At 38.2% G+C, this 13,164-nt stretch overlaps 1 protein-coding gene across 4 annotated transcripts in view; it reads right to left on the bottom strand.

The window, feature by feature from the left end:
* Nucleotides 1–6,148: 6,148 nt before the first annotated feature.
* LOC120415386 (uncharacterized) overlaps nucleotides 6,149–13,164 on the bottom strand; it is a 104,172-nt gene continuing 97,156 nt past the window's right edge. For 3 of the 4 annotated variants that reach the window (XM_052710565.1, XM_052710564.1, XM_052710563.1), the window contains 2 exons: nucleotides 9,340–9,861; nucleotides 6,150–9,265 (listed from right to left, as the gene is read on the bottom strand). In XM_052710565.1, coding sequence (XP_052566525.1) covers nucleotides 7,964–9,265; nucleotides 9,340–9,861 — 1,824 coding nt within the window. In that variant the 3' untranslated portion in view covers nucleotides 6,150–7,963. Of the gene's footprint in view, nucleotides 9,266–9,339; nucleotides 9,862–13,164 lie in introns of all 4 variants that reach the window. The other variant, XM_052710566.1, reaches the window with a different exon arrangement.

The raw sequence follows: 13,164 nt of genomic DNA on the forward strand, positions 1-13,164 counted from the left end.
ATGCTTCATTTGTTATTTTAGTCAGCAACATGTTAGATTTTTGAATTTAGAATACATTGTTTTATATTTTCATATTCACATAATGATAATAAATAAAAATAATGTGATTCCATTTCATTCAAAATGCTTAAAAAAATAAAAATTGCTTTTGAATTTGAATTATTATTTTTTTAAATCGTGTTGTTTCAGCAATGTTTGTAAAATTTGCTTTTTAATTTTAAATTACATAAAATTTAAAGAAAATCAGGTAAACAATCACTAATCTCGTATTGCATAAAGAATTGATAAACCTGCGTTTATTTGAGAAATATTTGTGGTTTTTGTTTTTCTCCTCGTTTTTTCTTTTTCTTATATTTTCAGGTGTTTTTAAATTTTCAACCTCATCAGCGCATTCCATTTTCTACAACTCCTGCGATCGGATGTCAGTCTCTTGGACAACATAGATGAAACATTTCGAAGACTGCGCTTTCGTATTTAGATCAGCATGAAAACAAAGTCGAGGAACCCGACGAAAATCTTTTAGGAAATAAAAAAAAAAATATTGTTTGATTTAGCATTCATGCAATTTTTCTGTTAGGAATTATGATTGATATTCGTCATCTTGAGAGTAGAAAAGAGGGAGAATGTAGGGATTATGGGTTGCAGGCAGACATGCATTGGCACCGCGCGCGGCTAGCACGCGTGCTATTTTAGCGAATAGCACTGCGCTTTCAATCATAGCACTCGCCCTTGCACTCTAACGAAACTGGTAACTAAGACGCTTTTTTCATTTGTTTATCTTGAATTGAGTGACGTCGACTAGTGGAACGTCACGCAAATAATTCCATCAATTTTTATCTGAAAGTTTAGTGCAGTGCTTGCGTTCAAGACTTGGAAGTGAGAGGTCCATGGTTCTATTCTCTGCAAGGTAAAATTTTTTTCATTGTGGTGTAATAAAAGCGCTTTTTTTTCTTTTAGAAAATCTTCAAAAAAAATAATGAATAGTCTTCAAAATGGCAAGGGAACTTGATTTTTGTTAGATTTTCAGTACTTGGGCGAATGGATCAACGCTTGTGGCCTTTGGGGACGCAAACAGTATCCCAATTTATGGAAAAGTAATAAATTAACCACTAAGACTAGTGAAATGTCTTGAGCGTGCTATATGAGAGTGCTAAAAAATAGCACTAGCACTGTGCAATGCGCAGTGTGCGTAGAACTTGAGGTAAGTGCTAATCTGAAGTGCCAGTGCAGAGCGTGCCAATGCATGTCTGGTTGCAGGATTGAATATGTAATAAATTATTAAATGAGTATTTATTATAAGATTGATATAATTCATAAATAAGAGTTAAGAGCGCAACAAAAAGTGCGCACCTTCATGAATATTGCCTTGTTAGCTGATTGTGGATTGAGTGCGAGAGCGCGCTAGCGAGCTGCGAGAGAGAACAACAAGCGAGAAAACAACGAGATGCGCGCGGCCAGCGAAAGAGAGAATGAAGATTGTCAAATCAGTTTTGTGGTTAATTTCTGTGGAATAAGACGTGTTGTTTGTTGATTGCAAAATATCTGTGTTTTTATTATAAAAGAAAGTCCCCGATCACGACACTCACGAGATAGCACACAGCTGACGACATTTTGCTTTCTTGAACTTTGTTGGTACGACCCTTAGTTGCTGAGATATTGCCATGCAAAGATTTAAAAACAGGAAATTTATGTTTTCTAAGTCTCACCCAAACAACCCATTTTCATTGTTAAAATATGAAACATTCGTGAAATTTTCCGATTTTTTGAAAACAATATTTTAAAACTTTTAAATCAAGACAAACAATTCAAAAGGGCCAAACATTCAATATTACGAAAAATGAAGTTGAAATATTTTGCGGCCGATATTTCGATATTTTGAAAAAAATCAGTATTGACCAGGGATGGAATAATCGCAAAAAAAAACAATTTCGCTAGCGAACTTTCTTCACCCGCGAAAGAGAGAGGATGCAAATCACGCAAAAGAAAATCGCTCCCGAAATTCTCCAAGAAAATCAATCTGCGGATGATTTTTTGTGAGTTTCTTGTCAGCACCACTAAAGAATATTTATTCCACTTTGTTTACACACATTGCCCATCTACAAAATGTGACAGGTCATATTTCGACGTGTGACGTTACACTTGCAAGTGTTGTAGTGAAAAAGATGTTCCGCCGAATAATCAAGATGATGATTTTTCTAGATTCCTTTTACCGATCTTTCGTGCGCGAGACAGAAGAGCCATGCTCCCTTCGGATTTTTTCTCTTGATGAACGTCCAATGATTTTCTTTTGATGATGATTATTCCATCGCTGGTATTGACTCAAAAATTCCTAACTCGGTCGAAGAATTTTTGCCCGTTCTGGAAATTTCTGAAAAGTTGTCATTTGATGTCCCCTAAAACATATCAGAAAATGAAAAATAATAAAAATAATGTTTTTTTTGCAAATCAAGTTTTAGTGACAAAAAGTGAAATTAAAAATCCCAAAAAAAATGTGTAATCCTTATCCACCTACAACTTTGCCGGAGACATCAAATCGATCAAAAAATTCCTTTAAAAGATACAGATTTTTGAATTCTCATATATCTTTTTTGTATGGACAGCTGCCAAATTTGTATGGAAAATTATATGGACAAACTAATGATGCAAAATGTGGGCATACCAAAGGCACCAAAAAAGTTTCAGCCGGATTAAAAAATACAAAAAAAAATCGAATGACCACACGCTGAATCTGAATCTGCGCTCAGAATTGAGCCAAAGTATCGAAAAATCGATTTTTGGTCATAATTTGGGTTTCCATGTAGAATTATCATTCAAACCCAAATTATGACCAAAAATCAATTTTTCGATACTTTTGCTCAATTCTGAGGGCAGATTCAGATTTAGCGTGCAAAATTATATGGAAAAACATATATTTGGTCAATTTTCGAATTTCGTTAGGGTGGTCCCATATGGTTTTCCCTTGAAAATTAGACTTTGCTCAGATGCTTTCTATAAATTTGGTCATAGAAGGCGTAGATTAGGAGATAAATTTTTGGTGTCTTCGACAAAGTTTGTTTCCCACATCTTTGAAAAAAAAAAAAATGCTTTTTATGGATGAAATCCCATTTAAAACTCAAATGCAAAGCGCCAGCCCATACAAACCCTTTACGGCCGTAATAAGGACCTTTGTCGAAGACACCACAATTTTATCTCCTAATCTACGCCTTCTATGACCAAATTTATAGAAAGCATCTGAGCAAAGTCTAATTTTCAAGGGAAAACCATATGGGACCACCCTAACGAAATTCTTAAATTGTCCAAATATATGTTTTTCCATGTAATTTTGCCCGCTAAATCTGAATCTGCCCTCAGAATTGAGCCAAAGTATCGAAAAATTGATTTTTGGTCATAATTTGGGTTTAAATGATAATTCTACATGGAAACCCAAATTATGACCAAAAATCGATTTTTCGATACTTTGGCTCAATTCTGAGGGCAGATTCAGATACAGCGGGCAAAATTACATGGAAAAACATATATTTGGACAATTTAAGAATTTCGTTAGGGTGGTCGCATTTGGTTTTCCCTTGAAAATTGGACTTTTTCAAATGAAGATATCTCGAGTTTAAAGAAAAACACTCCTGATTTTTTTTCTGCGTTTGTAGTGCTAGATCTCCTCTTTCAATTGCAACCTGGTGCTTAAAATTTGGCTTGCGCCTTTTCGAGATATTTAAGTTTTAAATTTGCATCTTTTTTACTTTAAAATGGCTGTAACTTTTGACCCTTAAGTCCGAATTGACATGTCAAAAAATAAAAATGTTTGTTTTTTAGAGCTCTAAAAGTGCTCCTAATGTCACTTTTCTCTAAAACTTAACCCTGAATTGCCACGTTAAAAAAAACTGATTTTTGAAGGTTTGCTCAGATGCGTTCTATAAATTTGGTCATAGAAGGCGTCGATTAGGAGATAAAATTTTGGTGTCTTCGACAAAGTTGCTTGAATTGGCAAGCCCAACAACTTTCTAGAAGACGAAAAAATTACCAAAAATATTCCTGAAAGTTTAGATTTTCAAAATCACCCTAATCGTGAACCTCCCTAATTTTCAACCAAACCAAAAGTTGCCCCTTTCCAAGTCACCAAAGCTCCAGAACGTCACCATTTTTCGGAAAATTCATTTTCCACATAATTTTGCGATCTAGACCACTGTGCATTGAATTAACAGGTTAAGGATTCGGTCCTATTGCCATCTTATTTGAAAATTCTCACTTTACGATTTTTGATTTCGATGGGTAGCCCCGAGAAATTCAGGATTTTTGAAAAGTTAATAAACTTTGTTAAGCAAGCATAATTTTTTTTCAAGTTCAACTTTAAAAGTAACCTTACCAATGGTCAATTTGGCGAAATCAATCTAATTTGTACACTGAAAATAATAAGAATAATAATGACTATCAATATCACCTCGGTTTTCAAAATAACAATTTTGAAGGAAACTATAAAACTATATATTTTTTTTTATATTTATAATTTTTTTTTTATATGACAAAGGGGCGGTAGACCCCTTCTATTTTTGAACATGCGAAAAATACGTATTTTTCAATCATTTGCAGCCTGAAATGGTTATGAGATGGAAGTTTAGTGTCACTCTAAAAAATAACCCTGCAAAGTTAGAAAAAAACACGAAACTTTAAAATGATAAATTTTGTTCTAAATGAAAATTCTGGGTTATTGCACATTCGAAAAGTACATTTAATTTCCCATAAAATGACGCCCCAAATTTTTTTACAGACAAACTATTTTTGTATTTTTTTTGATGGAAAATACGTTTTTTTTAATCTGAGTACGCCATCTAATCGGGCGCCCAATCTTCATTTGAGGCTGCAAATTAACACGTCTTTTATCGCATGTTCAAAAATGGAAGAGGTCTACCGCCCCTCCGTCGCGAGATATCAAAAAAATGGAGCTCGGATTCGTGATCAGGGACAAAAGTTACCCCTTAGGACAAAGTTTCGTGCAAATCTAAGAGGGGTAACTTCTGTGTGAATTGGCGGAGAATAAACCAAAACTATTTTGAAAAAAAACCTACATGGACATTGTGAGGCCTAACCCAGTACAAAAGGCCAATAACAATTTTTTTTTTGCTTTTTGGGTATTTCCGAAACCGCCTTAAGTCAGGTGTAAAACAACCAAAATGCAATTTTTTTGTCAATTTGGCCTTTAAAAAATCTAGAAATATTCCCTTGTTTGCAAAATTAACAAATTGCCAAAATTCTAAATTGACAAATTAAATAAAAAAAAGGATTTCATAGACAAATCTATTTCAAACATTACTGTTTTTTTTTAATAACACCCATTGTTTTTGGTTTGGCGATTAGGGTGGTCCAAAAATTGCGTTTTTCTGCGATTTTCGCAAAAATCACTTTATTCTAAAAATCATATCTCCGGAACGGCTGAATAAATTGTAGCCATGTTTCCAAAGAAAGGATTTCAGTTGCACTCTTAATGAAAAATACTAAGACATTTAAAAACCTTGCTAAATACACATATGCACAATAATAATACAATAACTGTATATAAAGTACCGTGCGTCTCCAGCAAAATGTACTGGGAACTTATTTCGATGGAGAAACATGGTACTTTTCGTTCGATTGAAAGTTTGAGCATAATAAAAGAAATCGACAGATCTAATAGATACAAAATTCGTCCTGAGATATTTTTCTATATTGCATTAAAAAAAAAAAATCATTTGCGGTTATCCAGTACATATGCATTTGTATTAGCAATTTTTTAACTGCTTAAAATTAATAGAAATTATACCAGAAAAAATAGGATCAAGAATAATATGTTTCAATTTAAAAACTATCGATAACACCTCATTCGTCCTCAGAACAATTTTTCAAATATTTGAACGCTTTTTAAAAAATAGGAATTCGTTAACGTAGAATTAATATTTAGCATTACTATTTAATAAAATCAAAAAAAAAAATCATGTAAAAAGGGGCATTTCGAAGAAATAAGCATCCAAACTCATGCTTGATATGATTGTGATACATTTTCCAAAAGCTAAAACACCTTCGCCGTTCACTTCAATTTTCTTTATTAGTTAACTATCTCTTTAAATAAATATTTACAAAGATATTCCGTCGTTTCACACTCATGCTAACTGCAACCTACGCTGCTGCTGCTGCTGGCAGCTGGTCGCGCCTGGTCGCTCTTGTCCTTAACTTTTTTTTCTTCTTGTGTCGCCGTTCGTTCCGGTTCCTACGTCGCACAATGTTATCATTCCATATTTTGTTTCTTATTACACTTTGCTAATCCTAACATTACACTTACTCTTCTTTTTGCTTTATTTTTACTTTCCTCATTTACTGTAACTGTAGCTTGTTTTCTCCTATTTGTTTTATTTTCATTTTTTCAGTTGATATTTCCTAAACACAAACAACAAACAACTTTTTCTTAAGGCATTTTCGTTTCCGGCGCAATCTACTTTAAATTCCAAAAAAAATGCTTTCACGTTTGTTCCTGTCCGCTGGTCGGGAAGCTACTAAATAAAAATACTGTTTTTACTAATCGCTTTCAATGTTGAATTAAGAAAAAAAGGGGGAGAGGGGAAAAAAACAAAGCTCTACTGGATTGTTGTTGCACAGATTTTCTGCAAAAGCGCGTTTGGAAGTTGAAGGTTTTCTGAAAAATCTGGCGACTAGACTAGTTGGCGCCATCGTTTCTTTAATTGTTACTACTTAATACATGCGCGTTTTTTTTTGTTTCTTCTTCTCTGCAGCTCGAAGGGAAAACCTCTTAAGATTGTGTGTGTGCATTTCTATTACGCTAATTGGTTGCTACTTTCTTCCTTTGTTGATGTTGCTCAAGTGAAAAGTTTTTTCTTTCTTTCTCTTTAGCGGCACTAGCTACTGCTACTAACTAAAGTCTAATAGTGAAGGGGGGTTTTGAGGTTAGGTTTTTTTCGGGAGGGGGGAAAACATGTTAGAGAGAGGGGGACGGGGTCTGCACCAAATAGCTTAACGTGCCCATTGCGTGTGAGGGGATAGGATCAATGGGAGGAGTTGGAGTGGGGGAAGGGAGAAGGGGAATCATAATTTAAGCAAATAAATAAGTGTTCTTTAGATTCAAAGATACTCGTAATTCGATCCGTTGGCAGCAGCCGGCTGCGTTCCAGATCGCTAGATGATAAGCTACTCACAAAATAAACTCTACAAGCACGGACGGAGTGGAACTCCCTGCGGAAACGTGAACAAATGTTCATGAACATTTGTTTACGTTTTTGCGAGAGATCCACTTGTCTGCGCTACTCAACTAAGTGACGGATTTCTTTGAAAATCGTTGGTATCCGCGCTGCACGTGTGACTTTTAAGGTGCAGCGTGTTTAGGATGGTGAGTGGATAGTATGGATTTAGTGAGAGGGAGGGGAAGAATAAATTAAGCGCAAACATACATAAATACGTTAGTAAAGGCCTGGCAAAGTGATTAGTGCCTCATGTTTTCACCGGGTTTCAAATAGTAGAACGTTGACCGTGAAAAGATGAGCGCGGTTTTTCGTTGTTCTTCTTCTTTGTAGCTGAAAGGGGGTTATTCGGGACAACATTAAGCCGAAGAGAGTTGTTAAACCATGCCAGAGTGACCAATAGCGAAGCTCCTCATGCGTTTAGTAGTGCGGTTGGCGTTGACGCGTTGTTGGCGACGACGACGTTGTCGAAGGTGAGAGGCACCGAAGGAAGCGTACTATCTACTACTGCTGCGCCACCAGGAACACGTGTGAGCTGCTGGATGGAAGGGGATGGAGCAAAAATAGGGTTTGGTTGTGGTGAGTGTGTTGGTTTTGCGGGGGTGGGTTTAGTAACTTGGCAACCCGGGGCGCGCGCCTTTACCTGGACAGTGGCATGTGGTTAGCTACAAAAAAGAAGAAAAAGAAAAGAGACCAAAAACGGGAAAAGACCGTTCGGGTTAGCGGGGCGGGTTCGGGATCAACGCTTAGTTCACCTTGAGGAACTGCGACACGAACGTGGGGGCCGTACCTTTGCGGTCAAAGTGTCGCACCCGGACGAAGAGGAACGCGGCGACGAGCGAGGCGACGGCCAGAACCAGCAGCAGCATCACGAGTCCACCGACGAAGCTGGGCACGGACATGCAGATCGTTTCCGGGTCGACGGTACGCTGCGACTGGATGACGACGGTTTCGTTGCTGGCGGCGGCGTTCAGCGCAAAGTTGACGTCTCCGGGGGCGACCACCTGGATGATGCGCTCGGTGTTGACGTCGGTCATTTCCTGGGCGTCCCGTTTGTAGATGCGAGGCTTCATCACGACCGTGAAGGTCTCGGTGTCTCGTCGTCGGCGCACTCCGCGCAGATCATCCAGACCCTCGACCGACCGTGGTCGTCCGCCCAAACTGACCAGGTTGCCGTCGTTGACCATTTCGTCCTTTCGCTTGGTGACCGTCACGTACGACTGGCCAGGTGGTGGCGGTGGTGGCATGTTGATGTGATCGTGGATCTCGTTCTGGATCTGGTTCTGCAGAGTGCTAGCCTGCGGCGACTGGTCCGACTGGCTTTGACCGTCCTTGCTTTCGGCCGAGCTGCCCGAGGTCTGTGCTTGCGGTGGTGGCACAACGCTGTCCTGGTTCTCCGAGAAAGCGCCGGTAGCGTCCGATGGGTGACGAGGATCAGGGTACGCCGGTGGCACTCCGTACTCTGGCAGCGACGGTGGTCCGTACTCTCCGCTGAGCGCTCCAGGAGCTCCGTATTCCCCAGAAATTCCATTACCGGTCAACGCTGGCAGTCCGTAGTCTCCTCCGCCGCACTTGGGCTCGGGGCAGTTGTATCGGCAGACCTGGATCACACACTGGAAGTGCACGTTCATCGAATCGGGGAACTTGAAGGCCTGGAAGTACGCGAACGACACGACCGACGCCGACGGGCCAAAGTTCTTGATCTTCTGGAATTTGCTCATGATCTTCGGCCGCACAACGCATCCGTGCTGATCGACCAGCTGAATCGGGGCCCGCTTGCCGTCGTGAGCGACACAGTTTCGCACCAGCATGTCGAACTTGTTCTCGTCGTCCTTGATCGCCAGCACCATGGTCATGGTTTGACCGATCTTCACAATACCCGAAACCTCCGAAGCCCACGGACCCTTGCCAACCTGAATCTGCATCCAGCACTGCAGGTTGTCGCCAAGGAAGTTTGCCGTTACCGCGTGCAGCATATCCACTTGGAACGGACGGAACGTGACGGCCTTCTCGTAGAAGTCGTACCATGTGCAGCGCAGCTTGCGAGCCTAAAACAAACAAAATTCATGCGTCATCATCATTCTTACACCAAACACCACCAACCAAAATCCGTCGTCATTACCTGATCCCACACCTCCTGCACGTACGGGTCGTACTGGATGATGATCGTGTTCTCGACGTAGCTGCCGGACGGGGTGGGCGCGCCGAAGCTGGCCGCGTTGTGGTTCGCCGAGCTGCTCATGCCGCAGCTGTTCAGGAAGATCTCGAACGTCGCGCTCAGGTGGCCGGTGCCGGGCTTCAGGTGCACGCAGTGCGGATCGCTGTAGAAGCCCTTCGAGAAGATCATCCCGTAGAAGGGCCGGTCGAACTCGATGTTGACGCGCATGTGCGTCTTCTCGCACTGCACCTGCAGGTGCTTGATCTGGGGGCTATCGTTCGAGCCGGACAGCGGCCACGGGTCGTCCGAGCCGCCGGAGCTGCTGCCGCCGCCGATGCTGCTGCTGCTGCCACCGCCGCCGCCGCCGCCACCACTCAACAAACCAGGCGTGCCGTATACTGGTGATGGTGCGGGCGGCCCATAGACGGCCCGGTGCTCCAGCGGCAGCGCGGCCGAATCTACGAGGGGAGCGTCACAGTCGACATTCTGCGTGAGGGGAAAGAAAGAAACAGTTTTAGCCTAGTATCACAATTGCTCAACGAGTCACTTAGAGCAACCCGTCATAAGTTCAACCCCAAAAAACCAATCAAAATTCCAAATTCCTGCTTGACGTCAACGGCGCAGGTGTCCGACACACCGCTGAAACGCGTTTCTTTAATTGCAATTAAACGCGGACCGCTAAACGCACCGCCGTGGTTGAAATAATCGCGTTGGTCAATTAAAACCGCCGAAATAATCGTCAAATGTGCAATACGCGCAATCGTAAAAAAACTCGTGGGAGGCACATTTCGAAAGCATTTCCCCAAAACCGGGTTCGTCGCTTGAAAAGCGATTGAAGTCTCTTGCCAAAAACGCACGGTAATTTGACCTTCAGGTGGCGCGGTGTCTCACAGCTTGTGATCCGTTATGCGTGCGATCGTTTTAATTGAAGGGTAGGTAATGTCCTCAGTGCCTAATCGTTATTGTAGCGGTTTAGGTTGAATCACTGGAAATTGAGTAATGTGTTGTGAGTTTGAGTTTAGCTAGAAGCTATTGCTTAAGTGGGTTGAACGTGGTTTAACTGCAATCGTCGTTTAAAAAAAAAGTCATATTGTGAAATGAAATTAACGTTTACTAGTGTTAAAGGTTCGTTTGTCGAGCAAAAATATGTTTAAGGGTTAAAACTAAAATTAACGAAGATTTTTTTTCTTATTACTTGAGCAATTCCGTTAATTCAAAAGTATTCTGATTTGTTAAAATTTACAAATAATTTTAATAGGTAAGGTGGATCATCATTTTATCACTGTTTTCGATAGGTTTTTCAAAAATAAATTTAATCTTCAAAATTCAAACTTTTTTCATATTCAGAAGACATAATTGAATAAACGAAAAAAGGATTTGGATACATCAAAAATATGTTAAATATTTCATTAGGTATTATATCTGTAATAACAAACCATGGTTTCAACATTTCAAACAACATCATAATTGTCTTTCCATCATTAGTTAAAAATACTTTTAATGAACCTAAACATGGTAAAAGTTGTTTCCAATGCCAGCAAATGTATTTTGGATAGTTTTTTTTAAGTTGGTTGCACTTCTATTTCCGTTGAAATTTTGAAGTTTTTTTTTTTTAAACAAATTTTCAACTCTGATTTTTGGCCATTTATTGAAATGGGGTGAAGTAATCTGTTAAAAATATTTGCTAATATTTAGGTTTTTTTAAACTCACCCCGCTCCCTTTGAAAAATTCCCAGAAAAGTAAGTTTTTAAAATAATCTTCATTGTTTCAATGGACAAAACCTCAAAACCGAAATAATTTTAAATAAATAAAAAATATTTCACATACCGTAAACCGGGGTGACATTGATAGGATTTCAATTTATTTTTGGAATATTTTCCAACTGGTAAGGGTTTTCTCAAGATTATTATTTTTAAAACATGTACTAGGGTAGGCCACACAAGGTCCATGCACTATTTTTGAAAAAAAGTTTTTTCAATAGTGTTTAAAAAAATAGTTGCGTTGAAAATTCTTATTTTCAACACCGGGGTGACTTTGATAGTCATAGTTTTTGTTGTTAAAACCAGGTTAAAGGTGTTCCAATTTTATTTTTGCGTCGAATGTACCATCGCTTAGGTTGCTGATATAGCTTTTAACAAAAAAAAAAAAAAAAAAAAAAAACTTTGTGTATTTAGTTAACTGAGGTTATAAGCTTTTTAATAAAATACATATAAATTTTTTGTCCCGCCCGTGTGGATCAATCGGACCGCGCACTGGATTCACAATCCAGAGGTCGCCGGTTCGAATCCCGCGGTGGGCGCTCTAAAATTATTTGTGTAAATATGGGTATTCGGCGCCGTCGCTCCGTGTAGATAAAAAAGAAGACACTAGTGGTTGGTACTAGCAATGGTGGCCGACAGCTATAAAGTCAACTTCGTTTACATATAAATTTCTGTTAAAATTGTTAAAAAGTCAGAATTTTGCCGGAAATTTGTTAAAAATAGTTTTGTTTGTAAAATTATCGATTCATATTGCATTTTAAACTGAATTCGCACGAATCAAATAAAAAATCACATTTTGTATAAAATTTGTTCTACTGAAAATGCCTTTAAATCTGGAAATTTTATTTAATTATGTTTCAAAAACACACAATTTTTATTATTTACTAACTTCGTTTACCTTCCCCTAGTGGAAAATTGTCTGAAGAATCCGAAAATGCATTCCGTTTTCCGATTTGAAATCATGTTCATTGAGAAAATCATGACACTTTGAGAATATGATAATAATGTTATCTATCAACGTTTTCCTAATTATAGTCAACTAACTTTTTAAACTTTTCAAAATTTAATGAAAACTTCTTCTAGAAAAGTACCTTGAACCTTTCTCTACTCCGGTCAATATGATTCCATGCAATTGCGTACGTTTTTTAGTTGTACTCTTCATTTTACGAAAAAATCTCAAACCTATCAAAGTCACCCCGTTTTACGGTACCATAATCAAATAAATCCATGGGTTTCCTATGTTAATAGGACCTTTTGAAAAAGTAAGCGAGAAATATTCATGATTTAGGATTTACAATTGTTTAGCTTTTTGATTGAAGAAGAACCCAAGGTAGATAAAAAATATATCAAATCTGAAATGTTTTGCATGCTATTTATGTGAATTTAAGCACTTTGAAACAATATTTTTGATTCGGTTTGAGGTTTAATTTAGATGTTTTTTAAAAATATGTTTTTATTGAAAAATGTGTGCTTAAATAAAGCCATTCACCCCCTTTAAAATTGCAAAAAAAAACATGGTCCAAATAACATGCTTTCATAAAACTCGTAGTTTTAATGAAGCTAAAATTGCAATCATCTGAAAATCACTCAAGTTTTTTTTTCTGCATTATAATAATTTTACTATATTTTGGAGCATTTTTTTAATTGACACATGTAAATTAATGGTAATGCTAAATTTTTCAAGTAAAGCTAAAAAATAATAATAAAAAACAAATTCAAGCCTCGCTTTCAAAACTTGAAACAAAAAGTACCACAAAACGCTTAATATGTTGTTACAGTTGCGCTACCGTTAAAAAAAGAATATCAATCGACCACCGATCTATGGTTCAAAAAATATTTTTTTTTGAAAAGCTTAAAAGTGCAATATTTAATCAAAGATGCAAAAATAGACGAAAATGAAAGCTTAAATTTTTACAATATTTTGTTTGACCCCTGATTTTTTAGGAACATTTGAAAGGCAGGGTGGGAAGACAAAAACTAGAAATAAAATTACATTGGGCACAATAGAGTATTCAAAAAAAGTAAAAC

Source organism: Culex pipiens, chromosome 3 (genome assembly GCF_016801865.2).
Source record: "Culex pipiens pallens isolate TS chromosome 3, TS_CPP_V2, whole genome shotgun sequence".
Lineage (NCBI taxonomy): Eukaryota > Metazoa > Arthropoda > Insecta > Diptera > Culicidae > Culex > Culex pipiens.